The 12,358-nt window shown below is 38.7% G+C and overlaps 1 protein-coding gene across 8 annotated transcripts in view; it reads left to right on the forward strand.

Annotated features, from left to right (window-relative positions):
• Positions 1–12,358, forward strand: part of SNX25 (sorting nexin 25) — a 134,310-nt gene that overhangs the window by 49,210 nt on the left and 72,742 nt on the right. For all 8 annotated transcript variants that reach the window (XR_012381127.1, XM_073902307.1, XM_025886108.2 and 5 more), the window contains exons 4-5: positions 2,593–2,765; positions 4,250–4,436. Coding sequence is in view for 7 of the 8 variants with exons in the window: in XM_073902307.1 (XP_073758408.1) it covers positions 2,593–2,765; positions 4,250–4,436 (360 nt within the window). In the remaining variant the exon portion in view is untranslated. The remainder of the gene's footprint in view (positions 1–2,592; positions 2,766–4,249; positions 4,437–12,358) is intronic.

Raw genomic sequence — 12,358 nt, forward strand, 5'->3', positions numbered from 1 at the left:
TGAGACTGGCAGACAGTGTGTCTAGGTTTGACGGCTGTGTCTGCACTTGCCTGCCCCAGGTAAATAGTGCCCTCATCCTAGAAATCTCCATCCGTGTGTGGATATCTGTTGGCTGCAAAATGACTTTGGCAGCCTGGGAAGCACCCAATTGAATTGGCCGCTGTCAGACAAGAGAATAATAAATTGCATTAATAAAAGCAACACATACACTGGTTGACTGTTAGGCAATGGTGTGGAGGCAGCTTCCAGTCAGCTTGTGTTTATTTCCAGGCTGACATTCTGCTGCTGCTTTAAACCCAGTCCCCAGATCACATTTAAGTCTTGCCTCTGCTTCCTCTTCCTTTGTCCCATCTGTCTTGTTCCAGCATGTTTCAGGAAAAGCTAAAACTGATTCTTTTTATGCTGTTTGATCAGTAGCATCTTTAATTTCATAGTCTCCTTCTTACAATCTCTATGTGTTTGATTTACTAGTCAAGTACAGGCATGCTGTTTAAGGGGAAAAATAATGCTTTTTATTCATATTTTCTCTCTTTATCTCTGAATTTCCCCCCCTTTCATCTTTGTGGTCTTTGATTATGGAGTAGCATAGAGTCTGGACTTGAGAGTCAGGCTGAACAGGAGAGTTATTTCTACCATTTATTACCTCTGACTTTGGACTATTCGCTAACCACTCAGATCCTCAATGTTCTCATCTATGAAATGCTGCTGATGATACCTGCTTCTTGTAGGTGTGAAGATTAAGTCTTGTTGTACATGTGAAATTTACAAGAGGTGAATGTTCTTTTGCTCACTAGGAATGAGAACCCAGATGCAAATAGTAGGACTTGGAGTAAACAAATGATCCATCCACACTGGCAGAAGGAGGTTGCTGCCTGCACGCCGGTGCATGGACACCTCCTGACCCAGAAGCAGCCACGTGCCTCGGGATCTTTTCTCGGGTTCTGAAGCAGTAGATGTTCATGAACTAGAAGGCATCATAGGAGTATCCTGCTTGGAGTGAGCAGAGGGATTCCAGGGAAGCACTGGCCTCTCCCTTTCCCTTAGATGGAGCGCGTTTGACCAGATATCTGGTCTTTTATGCTCACTCAGAAAGTTTTTCCCTAACTCAGTTCTAGGAAGGAGATGAACTTGTAGAAGTCTGATGACCAGGCTCCTTTTATCTGCCTTCCATTGGAACAGAGAAGGGATTGTGAATACTTTGAGAGGATTTTGTTATTATAGAAAGAAGCTTCTGTCGTTAGTTTTTTGGGGCCAACTTTCCCCAATAATTGTTAACCGACTACCTATTTTAAAGTTTTATCCTTAAAAGTGCTTGATGAGACGAGTTGCATCTAGATCTTACTATACTAAAAGATCATCTCTAACTGGCAGCATAGCTAGAATTTCAAATAATTGAAGATGCTATTTTAAATTTATTTATTTTTTATTTTTTTTTTAAGTAAACTCCACCCCTAATGGCCTGAACTCATGTCCCCCAAATCAAGAGTCTCATGTTCTACCAACTGAGCCAGCCAGGCACCCCTGAAGATGCCATTTTTAAAGAATCAACATGTATCACTATATATGTAAAGGATTATTCTTAAAATCTGTTTCTTTTTTTGGCTTTTCATATTAGTATTGAATTTTTCTTGCTTGTTGTAGAAGACAAAGAGGAAGTCTTTCTGTTTTAGAGTAGAGTACCTACTCTGGAAACTAGTCTTCATTCTCCAGTGCAAAAAGAAATTGCAATCAACACTCCAGAGGTGCTAGTTGTACAAGGCACTAATATGTATTTGTTTCGTTACTATGTAGCACCTGGTATGATTCCTTCTGCTCTGCGTAGTGTCACCCCTTGCCCAGGATTGGCCACTAGTTAATATAAGAAGTCCATAAACGTTATCTCTTATCTGGAAGGTATTAGAAAAATGAACTTCCCAGTCTTTCTTGAACTACTCCTATCAAGGTACTGTGGGAAAAGGAGGTATAGAAAGTTCTACTTTCTACTCCTCTTCACTCAGATCCTCCAAATTAATGGTCCTGGGATGAGGATAGGGTCAGTGCTGATAGGGAAGCCTGTGACCACGGTTGGCAAGACTCTTTAGAAAATACCTGGGAACTTCACAGAAGGCAATTTGCCACCAATTTCTGTAGCATCAAGTAAGTCATGGACCCACTCTTCGGTAGAAAACCCATGGGATTTTTATCCCATGATTACCTAGTCAGGAAAGCTGTGTAGTGACCCTGGTTATGTTTTCTTAGGTTTTTTTTGAAAAATGAAGCTGTAGATCACATTTGAGAAGACGTCTAGGAGACTTAAAAATAATCCAGTTAAAGAAACACTCATACTTTTCTGGATTGTTGCTGTGATTTGGGAGTTATGTGTTAATTGTTGATGCTACTTAAGGTTTGAAATCCTGAAAGGGCATGCATTAGCATTTTTCTAAATTAGTCTGTGATTGAGAAAATTATTAGCTATTGACATTTTTGAGGAGTGGACACAATTATGAAAACATATATTGTCCATTTGAGATATTTTATACTTAATGATACATAACCAAATTGTTTCCAGAAATTCTTTCCTTCCTCTTCCCTCTCTTCATTAATTTCTTTTAGACATGAAGAACAACCAAGGCCTTTTGTGTTACATACATGCTTGAGGAACTCATATGATGAAGTGAGATTCCTACAAATGTGTTCTCGGGTTCTGGTGTTTTGTTTCCTTCCCTCAAAGGATGTCCAGTCTCTCAGCTTACGTATAATGCTTGCAGAAATACTCACAACAAAAGGTAGACTTTTATAAATAATTCATATTACTAATGTGATAACAAATATGCAAACAAATAATATGCAAACAAATGTTCTACATACTAATGAGATAACACTTTATATATACCTATGCAGACCTTGTATATCATGGGACATATGGGAGCTAAGATATTTTCAGATTTTCAAATGTGAAGTGTCACTTAAAGACAGTATTATTTGGCCATCCATGATAAACAAGTTTTTTATGTAACATGTTGCCAAATGCATAGTCCATTCTGTTGTTTATTTTGACACAGGATAATTAGTCCTTATGTTCTTCACAGGGAAGCATCCCTTTAGGGTAGCTTTTGAATTATCCAGGTCAATAATATATTCATCAATGAAAGAATACCTGTACTCAAACTCTAGTGTGCATTTACTTAAAATACTTTTAAGGTAGAAGATTCATTGATAATGCCTATATGTAATTTTGTGAACTTGGAATAAACAAAAAAGGAACTGTACCCACAGTATAGTGTAATTACTAAAGGAAGTATAATAAGGGAGATGCTTGGCCAGAATACAAGAAATGGAAGAAAATATGACCTAAGAGAAATTTCTCTTACCTCAAAATCTCAAATAACATTGCATTTGATATGCATTGATTGATTGTCTCATTTATTATCTGTGGTCATTAGTGGATACCAAACAGAGAAAAGGGAATTTTTAAATTTATTTTTATTTTTTATTTTTGGCTTCACGACCCTGAGATCAACAGCTCAGCTGAGCTCAAGAGTTGGTTACCTCACCAACTGAGCCGCCCAGGCACCCCAGAAAAGGCAACTTTTTTTTAAAAAGATTATTTATTTATTTTAGAGAAAGAGAGTATATGTGAGCATGTGTGTGTGCAAGTGGTGGGGGGGAGGGGCAGAAGGAGAGGGAGAGAATCCTCAAGCAGACTCGACGCTGGGCTTGATCCCAGGACCCTGAGATTATGACCTGAGCCAAAATCAAGAGTCTGATACTTAACCAACTGAGCCCCCCAGGCACCCCGAAAAGGGAACTTTTTAACCTAAATTTGGTAGGATGAGTTTGTAGTCATATCATTGACTTTTTAACAACTTCTTCCCTGAGGTTTTCATTCACCAGTTGGGAGAACATTCACTTTCATCTTTTGGCAGACAAAACCTATTGAGCCTTATAAAAAAATAAATAAAAGGAAAAAAATCAGTGTACTTAATTTTGATGTCTTTGTTAGGAACCTGGGTTGCAAATGACTTTCTTTCATTATTCCTTTAAACTTAACTCATTTGTTAAATCAACCACTAGATTGTGGCCATAGTTGGTAGCATACCCAGAGGAAGCTGTATGTACACGCACACACATTTTTGAATATTTGAATTGTTTGTATTTTCCCCATTTGGGTAGTTTAAAAACGTTTCCCAAATGTGGTTTCAGTAAAAGAAAAACAATTCCTTTAAAGGACAATACCTTTCTCAGTGGTGCTTTCTTCTTCTTCCCACAGTCTTGAAGCCAGTAGTGGATTTACTTAGTAATCCAGATTACATTAACCAGATGCTACTTGCCCAGTTGGAACGCAGAGAACAGATGAATGAACATCACAAGAGAGCCTACACCTATGCTCCTTCTTATGAAGAGTTCATCAAGCTTATTAATAGCAACTCTGATGTTGAGTTCTTGAAGCAGCTAAGGTATTTGATCTTTAATTATAGCATGACAGTAGCTACTAATTATCATCCTTGTCTAGTTAGGTACCAAAAGAATGTGGTTGTCAGGGAGGCAGAAATAAAGAAGTCCATAAATCTTACTACTCAGTGACAACTAAATTTATCCAGCTTCTCCTTTTGCAGAGGAATTAGTGTTTTTGTTTTTTTTTTTTTCCCAAGGTATCCTGTTTTTCAAGTAATTAGGTTATAATAGATTGAAAGCTGTTTAGTGGTAGGAGTAACTACTTAGCTGCTCAGATATTTACTTAGAAAACCATGGGAAGGAGATGATGTGTTTTTTAAAATTACGTAATAGAACATTGCATTGATCTTCATTTTTCTTAGAAAATGCAATCCCAGGTTTGGGAATCATGGGTTCTTGACTAATTATTTTGAGAAAACACATTTGAAATATACCCTAGGAGTCTCTTTGATAGGGGGGTGGAATCTTCCTTATCGTACTTGAGATATCTTAGGGGTAAGTGTCTGTTTTTGTATATTTATTTTTTATTTTCATAGTATATGCATAAACAGTATGATTATATAGCAATATATAGTTCATGGATTTTCTAGGCTTCTGTTTCTGTGGTTCCTCTTCAGTTTTAATGTCCCCAAACAATAATACATGGGGAAGAAAGGCAACTCCATATGTCCGTTTTGCTTCTGGTAAGTAATTTTGATAAATTACAGATGGAAAATAAAATATTGACTGAAAGGGTCTTTAAACTCATTGAGGATTTTAGATTTGTCACATTTGCCTCTGAACTAGGGTCACCATTAAGGTGAGCTGTGCTGCTTAGTTTTCTTATCTGAATAACACAGTATTGTAAGAGGTAGACATTATGGAGGGTACCATGTTCTTGTAAACCATGTCCTGTATTAATCTAGGTCCTGCAAATGTATAATGATGGCTTCACTTGTTTGATTGTGGTTACCGATAATTTAATTCTTAGGGGATGTAATCTCTGGAGATTTATTTATGCTTCTCTTTTCATGCATAATCTTGAATAAGCTATATGGTACTCATTTATTAGAGATTTATAATCATCTGTGTCTGAACCTAGAAATTCCTTTTTGATCATTGTGACCCTTGAGCTGTGGAGAACCGGAGAGTCAGTATCCCTGATTTGTTATCTGGGGCTTACAGGTTATACCCACTCAGAGGTCATCCTTATCAGGACTTGCTTTGAAATTTAAAAGGAGTTTAAAGTGTCATTCTATAGAGAGTGAAAGAGCTCAGAAGGACAGGACTTGTTGCCTCCTCTTCCCCTTAAAACTGCCAACACACACACACACACACACACACACACACACACACACACACACACACCCACACCCACCCACCCACCCACCCACCCACCCACGTGCTAGTACTAGAGACGCTGTTCAAACCCGTGCTCCAATATCGCTCTACCTGCCTCCTGCTATACCTGTTGTTGTCGTGTGACCTTGGTAACGTGATGATCACCCTCTGTGGAATTAGTTTTCTCTGAAGACATTGTGAACAGATGGCACCTCATGTAGATAAACTGAGGAGGCGTTGCATTCCTAAGTACTTTTTCCCTGTTAAGCAGTCTTTCACAATACAGTCAGAAGTGGGTCACTTGGTAACTTCAAGGAAGTCTAAGATAACAATCTAGGATCAATAGTGGCAGATAGTTCACTGAATCCATATTCATTCTACTTCCAGACTTATGAATGAGTGTTCTGTTTTGTTTATCAAACAAAAGATCTTAGCACTGCACACGTGTTGACATAGTGGTGTAACGAAAAGGTACCGGAAGACTTTTTGAAACAGAAGTCATTATTTTGAGTGATCAGCCATTGGTACTCTAACACAGTTCTGTAGTATGAGATGAATGAATCTTGATTAGAATTAATGGCTTATCTTTTTCAACATGTACTGGTCCGAGGCTCAGGACTATCTGAAATGCTATAGAAATTTTAATGTTGGCAGTTCGTCATCTGCTAGGTAAAGAAGTAACTCAGTCAGAATTGACCTTTAGAAAACAAAAGCCCCAGGATAATTGGATAAGCTACTTTTGTCACAGTAGGGGCATTTTGGATTGCTTTCACCTGAGTGGCCAAAGAGGACACTAGGAATCCTGATTTGACGCTTTTCCCTTTAAACATGATGAAATAAAAATGGTATGAGCGCTTAAATCTTTCTGTAAGATCACTTCCTCTTGATGTCATAAATAGGGCAACACTGAAGTCTAACACACTGGGTGTCCTGAGAGGCAGGCCCTCTGTTGAGCGTGGAGAGGCTTATGGGGCAGTAGAAATGCTGAACTAAAGAGATATGGCTTACACCCCATTAAATTCACCACTTTAAAGTATATGATTCAGTGGTTTTTAGTGTATTCAGACTGTGCAACCATTACCTCTAATTCCAGAATATTTTCGTCATTTTAAAAAGAAGCCCTGTGCCCATTAGCATCACTCCCCATTCCTTCTCCACCCCAGCCCTTGGCAACTACTGATCAACTTTCTGTCTCTGTGGATTTGCCTGTTATGGACGTTTCATGTAAATGGAATTGTGCAACATGTGGCCTTTTGTGTCTGGCTTTTTATACTCAGCATAATATTTTCAAGGGTCATCCATGTTGTGGAATGTATCAGTACTTCATTTCTTTTTTTGGCTGAATAATATTCCATTGTATGAATACACCACATTTTGTTTATTCTTTTGTCAGTCGATGGATAATTTGAGTTGTTTGCATTTTAAAGAATGCCTTTTGAGTTATCATTGAGCATCTTCAGTAGTATTATCAGAAAATTCCTAATCTCTTGCTAACCACCCATTTCATATATATTCCTATTGCATATATTCCTGTTCTCTTTTGTGTCCTCCATGTTACTGTTGGGTTTTCTTTCCAACAAAGTTCATAGAGTTCACGGGGAGGACATTTGGAGGTACTCTGGTGATTAGATTATCAGACTCTTAAAGTGCCCACTCTATTAGGAAACAATACATTTTCAGATTTAATTAAGTTGATGTAATGACTGAGTGCAACTAAAATGACCTGTTTTTCTTACCTCTGTCCCTTTATGAACTTTCAATTTTGTAATCTTGGGAAATATGTTGATGACTTCCTTTGGAAGGGCTGCAAATTTCTCTGATAACAAGAAGTCGTATACATTAGTCAGCATCAGCTATGGGATCATGGTAATCTTGAAGAATATATAGTTCCCGCAACAGCTTGGCAAAGAACCTTGGGAGAAAATACTGTGAAGGGCATTTTCTCTGTGAGACCATTCCTTGGCCTTTGCTGTAGATAAAATTTCAGGCAGTTCTGTTTGGTATTGTACTGGTATATCTTGTATCCAGGGGGCAATGTCCCTATTCATTGTATCTTAGGGTAATCTGAGGGCTAACCTTATTCTCTGCTTCTTGCACAGATTAAACTAGAAAGGCTACCAGGAACAACTCTGCAGTGGTAGAGGTTGATCTTTTTGCTCAAAAGAAGTGATGCTGCATAAATTATCTGGTACTGGGCTACTTATTGTTTATCTGATAGAAAAATTGCTCCCTATTCAGGGGTCAGGCCTACATACTGTTAACTGACGGGCAAAATTGCTTTTTTTCAGACTCTTGTCTAAAGCCAGCACTGACGAAGCTTATCAGCTGCCTCGCACTAATGGAGTGGCTTTCTTCCATCATAGTCTGAACTATTTCGTTTTTCTTGTACAATTAGAGTACTCCACTGTCTGACTTTATTAGCATTTTAGGTCACTATCTTCAAATTGCCCTCAGTAAGATTTTAAGATAGGCCACCTAAGCTAGGAATGTGTCTTATTTAGACTTAAGCAGTTGATGAAACCATCCACTTTTATTTCATACATATTTGGGAGATAGATGCATATTTTCTAAAGGAATAAAGTCTGCTGGGTTGGAATGCATTGAAAACAAACAACCAAACCAAAAAAACCTTGAACGTCGTATTTGTAGTTCTGTGACTGTTTGTTTTTTTTGGAGTCAGCATGAGCTGCTTTGACAGTACGATTATAGAGCTAGAAATGCTCCCTTTGAGTACACTAAACCAGTGGTTTTTGACCTTGGCTATATATTAGAATCACCCAGTCTTTAAAAAAAAAATTACAGCTGGATATCTCACTGTCCTTTGCAGCTACTTCCTTTTTCTTCTTTTCTGGCATCCAAGATGTCGAAGTGAGGATGCGGTGGCTGGACTGGTATAACATTTTGAATTTTCCAGCATCTTCTAGTGGAAGCAGTGATCCACTCTGCCAATGAGACATGAGCCGGAAATCTGAATGTCCTGTTGTTGCAAGATATTAAAGGACAACTGAACAGATTCCCACTGCCCGTCTGGGTGGTGGGGTGGTGACCACCATCAAGCAAGGCAAACCAGAGGTCAGAGCAAAGGCGCATCCGTTAGGGAGACTCGACAATTACAGCCGTACTAGAGAAAGCGCTGTGTGTTCTTTTATTCTGAAGAGAAAGAGGGAGTGGGAGTGAACATTAAACAAAGGGGAAATGAAAGGTTCTGCCCTTATAGAACCTCCCAGGAGGGAGCAGGCAGGTCATGGCCCAGGAATACCCCCTATTGCCTGTGTTGTGTAATTTCTCGGCGTGTTTGCACAGAGTGCTCTATGGAAGCAGTTTGCTCCTCCATGAGAAATACACTTGCCTAGGCTTCACCCCCGGGGATTTTTATATAATTGGCCTGCAGTGGAACCCGGGCATTAGTGGTTAGCCCTCCAGGTGATTATAACGTGCAACTAGAATTGAGAATCTCTTTTAAATGGAATATTCTTCCACTTGCTACCAATCTCAAGTCTCGGCTAGATGTCCTATAGTTGTTATATTCTAATTCTTTGAAAACTCTTTATCACTGTTTGTGAGAGATAGTAACTATTGAGAAGAATATTGATTAATCCAGACGCCTCATTCTTCTACCATGTTTATTGTAATGAATAAAGGGCGTTTTATCACTGGTGATCCTGAGAGATGTATTTAACCCAAGGTTTCTCAGCCTTGGCGAAAATGCCATTTTGGCCCAGACAATTCTTGGTTGTGGGGGTGGTTGTAGAGTAGCTACAATATTACAGTGGCTACAAAAACTACAATATTAGTTGTGGCTAATATTGTAGAATATTAGCATCACTAGCCTCACCCACTGGATGCCAGTACCACCTCCGTAGTTGTGACAACCAAAAACATCCCCCAGACATTGCCAGATGTCCTCTGGAGGACAAAATTGCCCCTGATTAAAAAGTATTACTTGATTCCCATGAAAAGATTGGAAACTTACATTAGGATTAGATTTAGATGAGGAGGCTAGAAAACCCACAGAATAATGATTACTTACCAAAGTCCAGAGGGTTTTTTCTTTCTTCTATAAAAGAAGTCGGGAACAAGCAGTCTAAGACTGGTAGGAGGGCTCTACCCTCCTCAGGGACCCAGGCTCCTTCTAGCTCACTGCTCTGCCATCCTAGGAATATTCCAGAGTCCTCATGGTTCAGGGTGTAGTCTAGATTGCCATTCATCATATCCTAATTCCAGGAAGCAGAATGAAGGCAAGAAAAGATGGTGGCAAAGGTCATGCATTGGCTGTCTCTTAAAGAACTACCTGGAAGCTACTACATGACATTTCTGCTTATATTTTTTCCATCAGATATAATTATTCTGGGAAGCCTTAGGTTCAGTTAAAAATGGAGGATTCTATTACTAAGGAAAAGGGAAACATAGATACAGAATGGGCACGTCGCCATTTTTGCTACAGTGCTACGTGTTGTATAGTTATAGCAAGGCAGGATAGTGCTACTTCCTGCACAGACATTGGACAAATACTGCTTTCCTGGACTAGACATTTGCCAAAGTTAAAGAGATGCCAAGCAAATGCCCAAGAAGGGGAAACTTCTTTGTTTTTAAGCTACCATTTGTTGAATATCTAATATGCATTAGGTACAGTGAAATTCTTACCATCTGATTATTGTAACAACTATGTGAATTAAGTATTACTGGTCTCATTATGTAGTTGAGGAAGGTAAAGTGACTTGCCCTGGATCACTTAGCTAATAAGGAACAGCTGGAATTTGAACTCAGGTCTGTCTGACTTGAAATCCTACATGTAAAGGCGGGTAACCGGCTAGCGAGGTGGGCAGAAAAGAGCAGCGACACATGGCCCCAGCCTTGTGGGACTTCCTGCAAGTGTGGCGGCCAGTCTCTACTGTCTAGGAGCCTTGCAGGCACTAATCCTTGCTTGGAGAACAGTACTGCCAGAAGTGCCATCATCTGTTAGTGAGGGGGTAGGCCGCCAGAGAAACAAGTCATAATAAAGAAAATCGGGGTAGCCTGTTACTGCCATAATTTCATTTGCTGCCAGTCTGGTCTTTATTAGATTTTTTCAGTTCTGGATTTGTTTATTTCTAACCCCTTACTTAAAGAGCAACATGGAGAATCTAAAAATAGTAGAGAGGAAATGCTAATAATGAATAAAAGGTTTAAAATTAAAAATATTAAGAATTATTTCACTTGGAGAAATGAAGGAAACCTTTTATCGAGTGTGTACTGAGATGGATGTGTTTTCTGTTTTGCTAGGATAAAGCAAGAGGGAATGGCCATAACGGATAGGTTAATTTAAGAGATCATAAGGAGCAGTGGAATGGGTTACTGAGGGAGTTTGCTAAATGGTTTTTCTTCAGATATTAAGGGGATGGATTTCATCTCTTAATTAGTTCAGGAGCATTTGCACATGAAGATTAGTACACTAAAAATACTAAAATTCCTAAAATTGCATGCTTCTGTGTAGGAGAATTTAAATTATTTGAATGTTTGGTGCTTTGAACAGTGATTCTGAAGATAGATTTTGAGTCATGAGCAGTAAAATTGGATTACATTTTAGAGGAACATGGAAAAAGAAATCAAGCATACCTTCAGACAAACTGCTCCACCATGTCAGAAATCAGTAAGCACATATAAACTGCGAAAGAAAGGTTAACGTGGGTGGGCAAGGAGATGAGAAATCATGGAGTGTAAAACAAAGAGAAGCCTGGCAAATTTTTATGAAAAGAATAAATGAATATAAATTTAGTTTTAAAAAAACACATTAAAATGCAAGGCTGCTTATGGAAAACCTTCAAAAAGATCTTTCAGTTTTATAAAAAGTAAAAGTACATTGACTTCAGAATTTAATTCCTTCTGTTTGTGTCTGAGAAATAGCAGAGGGCACAGAGGCGGTAGTTAAACATATGGGAGAAAACAAAATATCTTCATTTAGGAGGAAAGATAAGTATTGATGGCAGTGGAAAATTTGATCTAAGAAGGGTAGGGGCATGGGTTAGCCTGGTGATGGGTATTAAAGAGGGCACATTCTGCATGGAGCACTGGGTGTTATGAACAAACAATGAATCATGGAACACTACATCAAAAACTAATGATGTAATATATGGTGATTAACATAACAATAAAAAAATTAAAAAAAAAAGAAGGGGATATTTGGGTGCTCGCTTCGGCAGCACATATACTAAGAAGGGGATATTTGGGATAAAGATGTTTATGATCTCTCTGAAATTAAAGAATTCATGATGCGCTTATAATTGGAGCAACACTGGCATGATGGGTAAGGTATATCTGCTGTATGAATGACCATGAGGACCATGAGTCCATTTGTGTAAAGCACTCAGCCCAGGATCTGCATATTCCTAATTGTTAGTTTTTGCTATGGTTGTTATGATCTCAGACCAAGGATTGCAAGTAGATTTAATTTCATTGTGGACACTGATCACTTACTTGTGGCCCACTAGAGTGCAACATTTTATTTCGGGGTTTGAGGAGGCCCAATAAATAACAATGCTTCTCTCTCCAGCCTGAGGTCTGAACCACATTAGGGCTAAGGAATCAGCCAAATGAAGGCCAAAAATTTTGCTCTTATTACTGATAG

This window comes from Callorhinus ursinus, unplaced genomic scaffold (genome assembly GCF_003265705.2).
Source record: "Callorhinus ursinus isolate GAN/ISIS: 27379988/994484 unplaced genomic scaffold, GSC_fseal_2.0 scaffold17, whole genome shotgun sequence".
NCBI classification, from domain to species: Eukaryota; Metazoa; Chordata; class Mammalia; order Carnivora; family Otariidae; genus Callorhinus; species Callorhinus ursinus.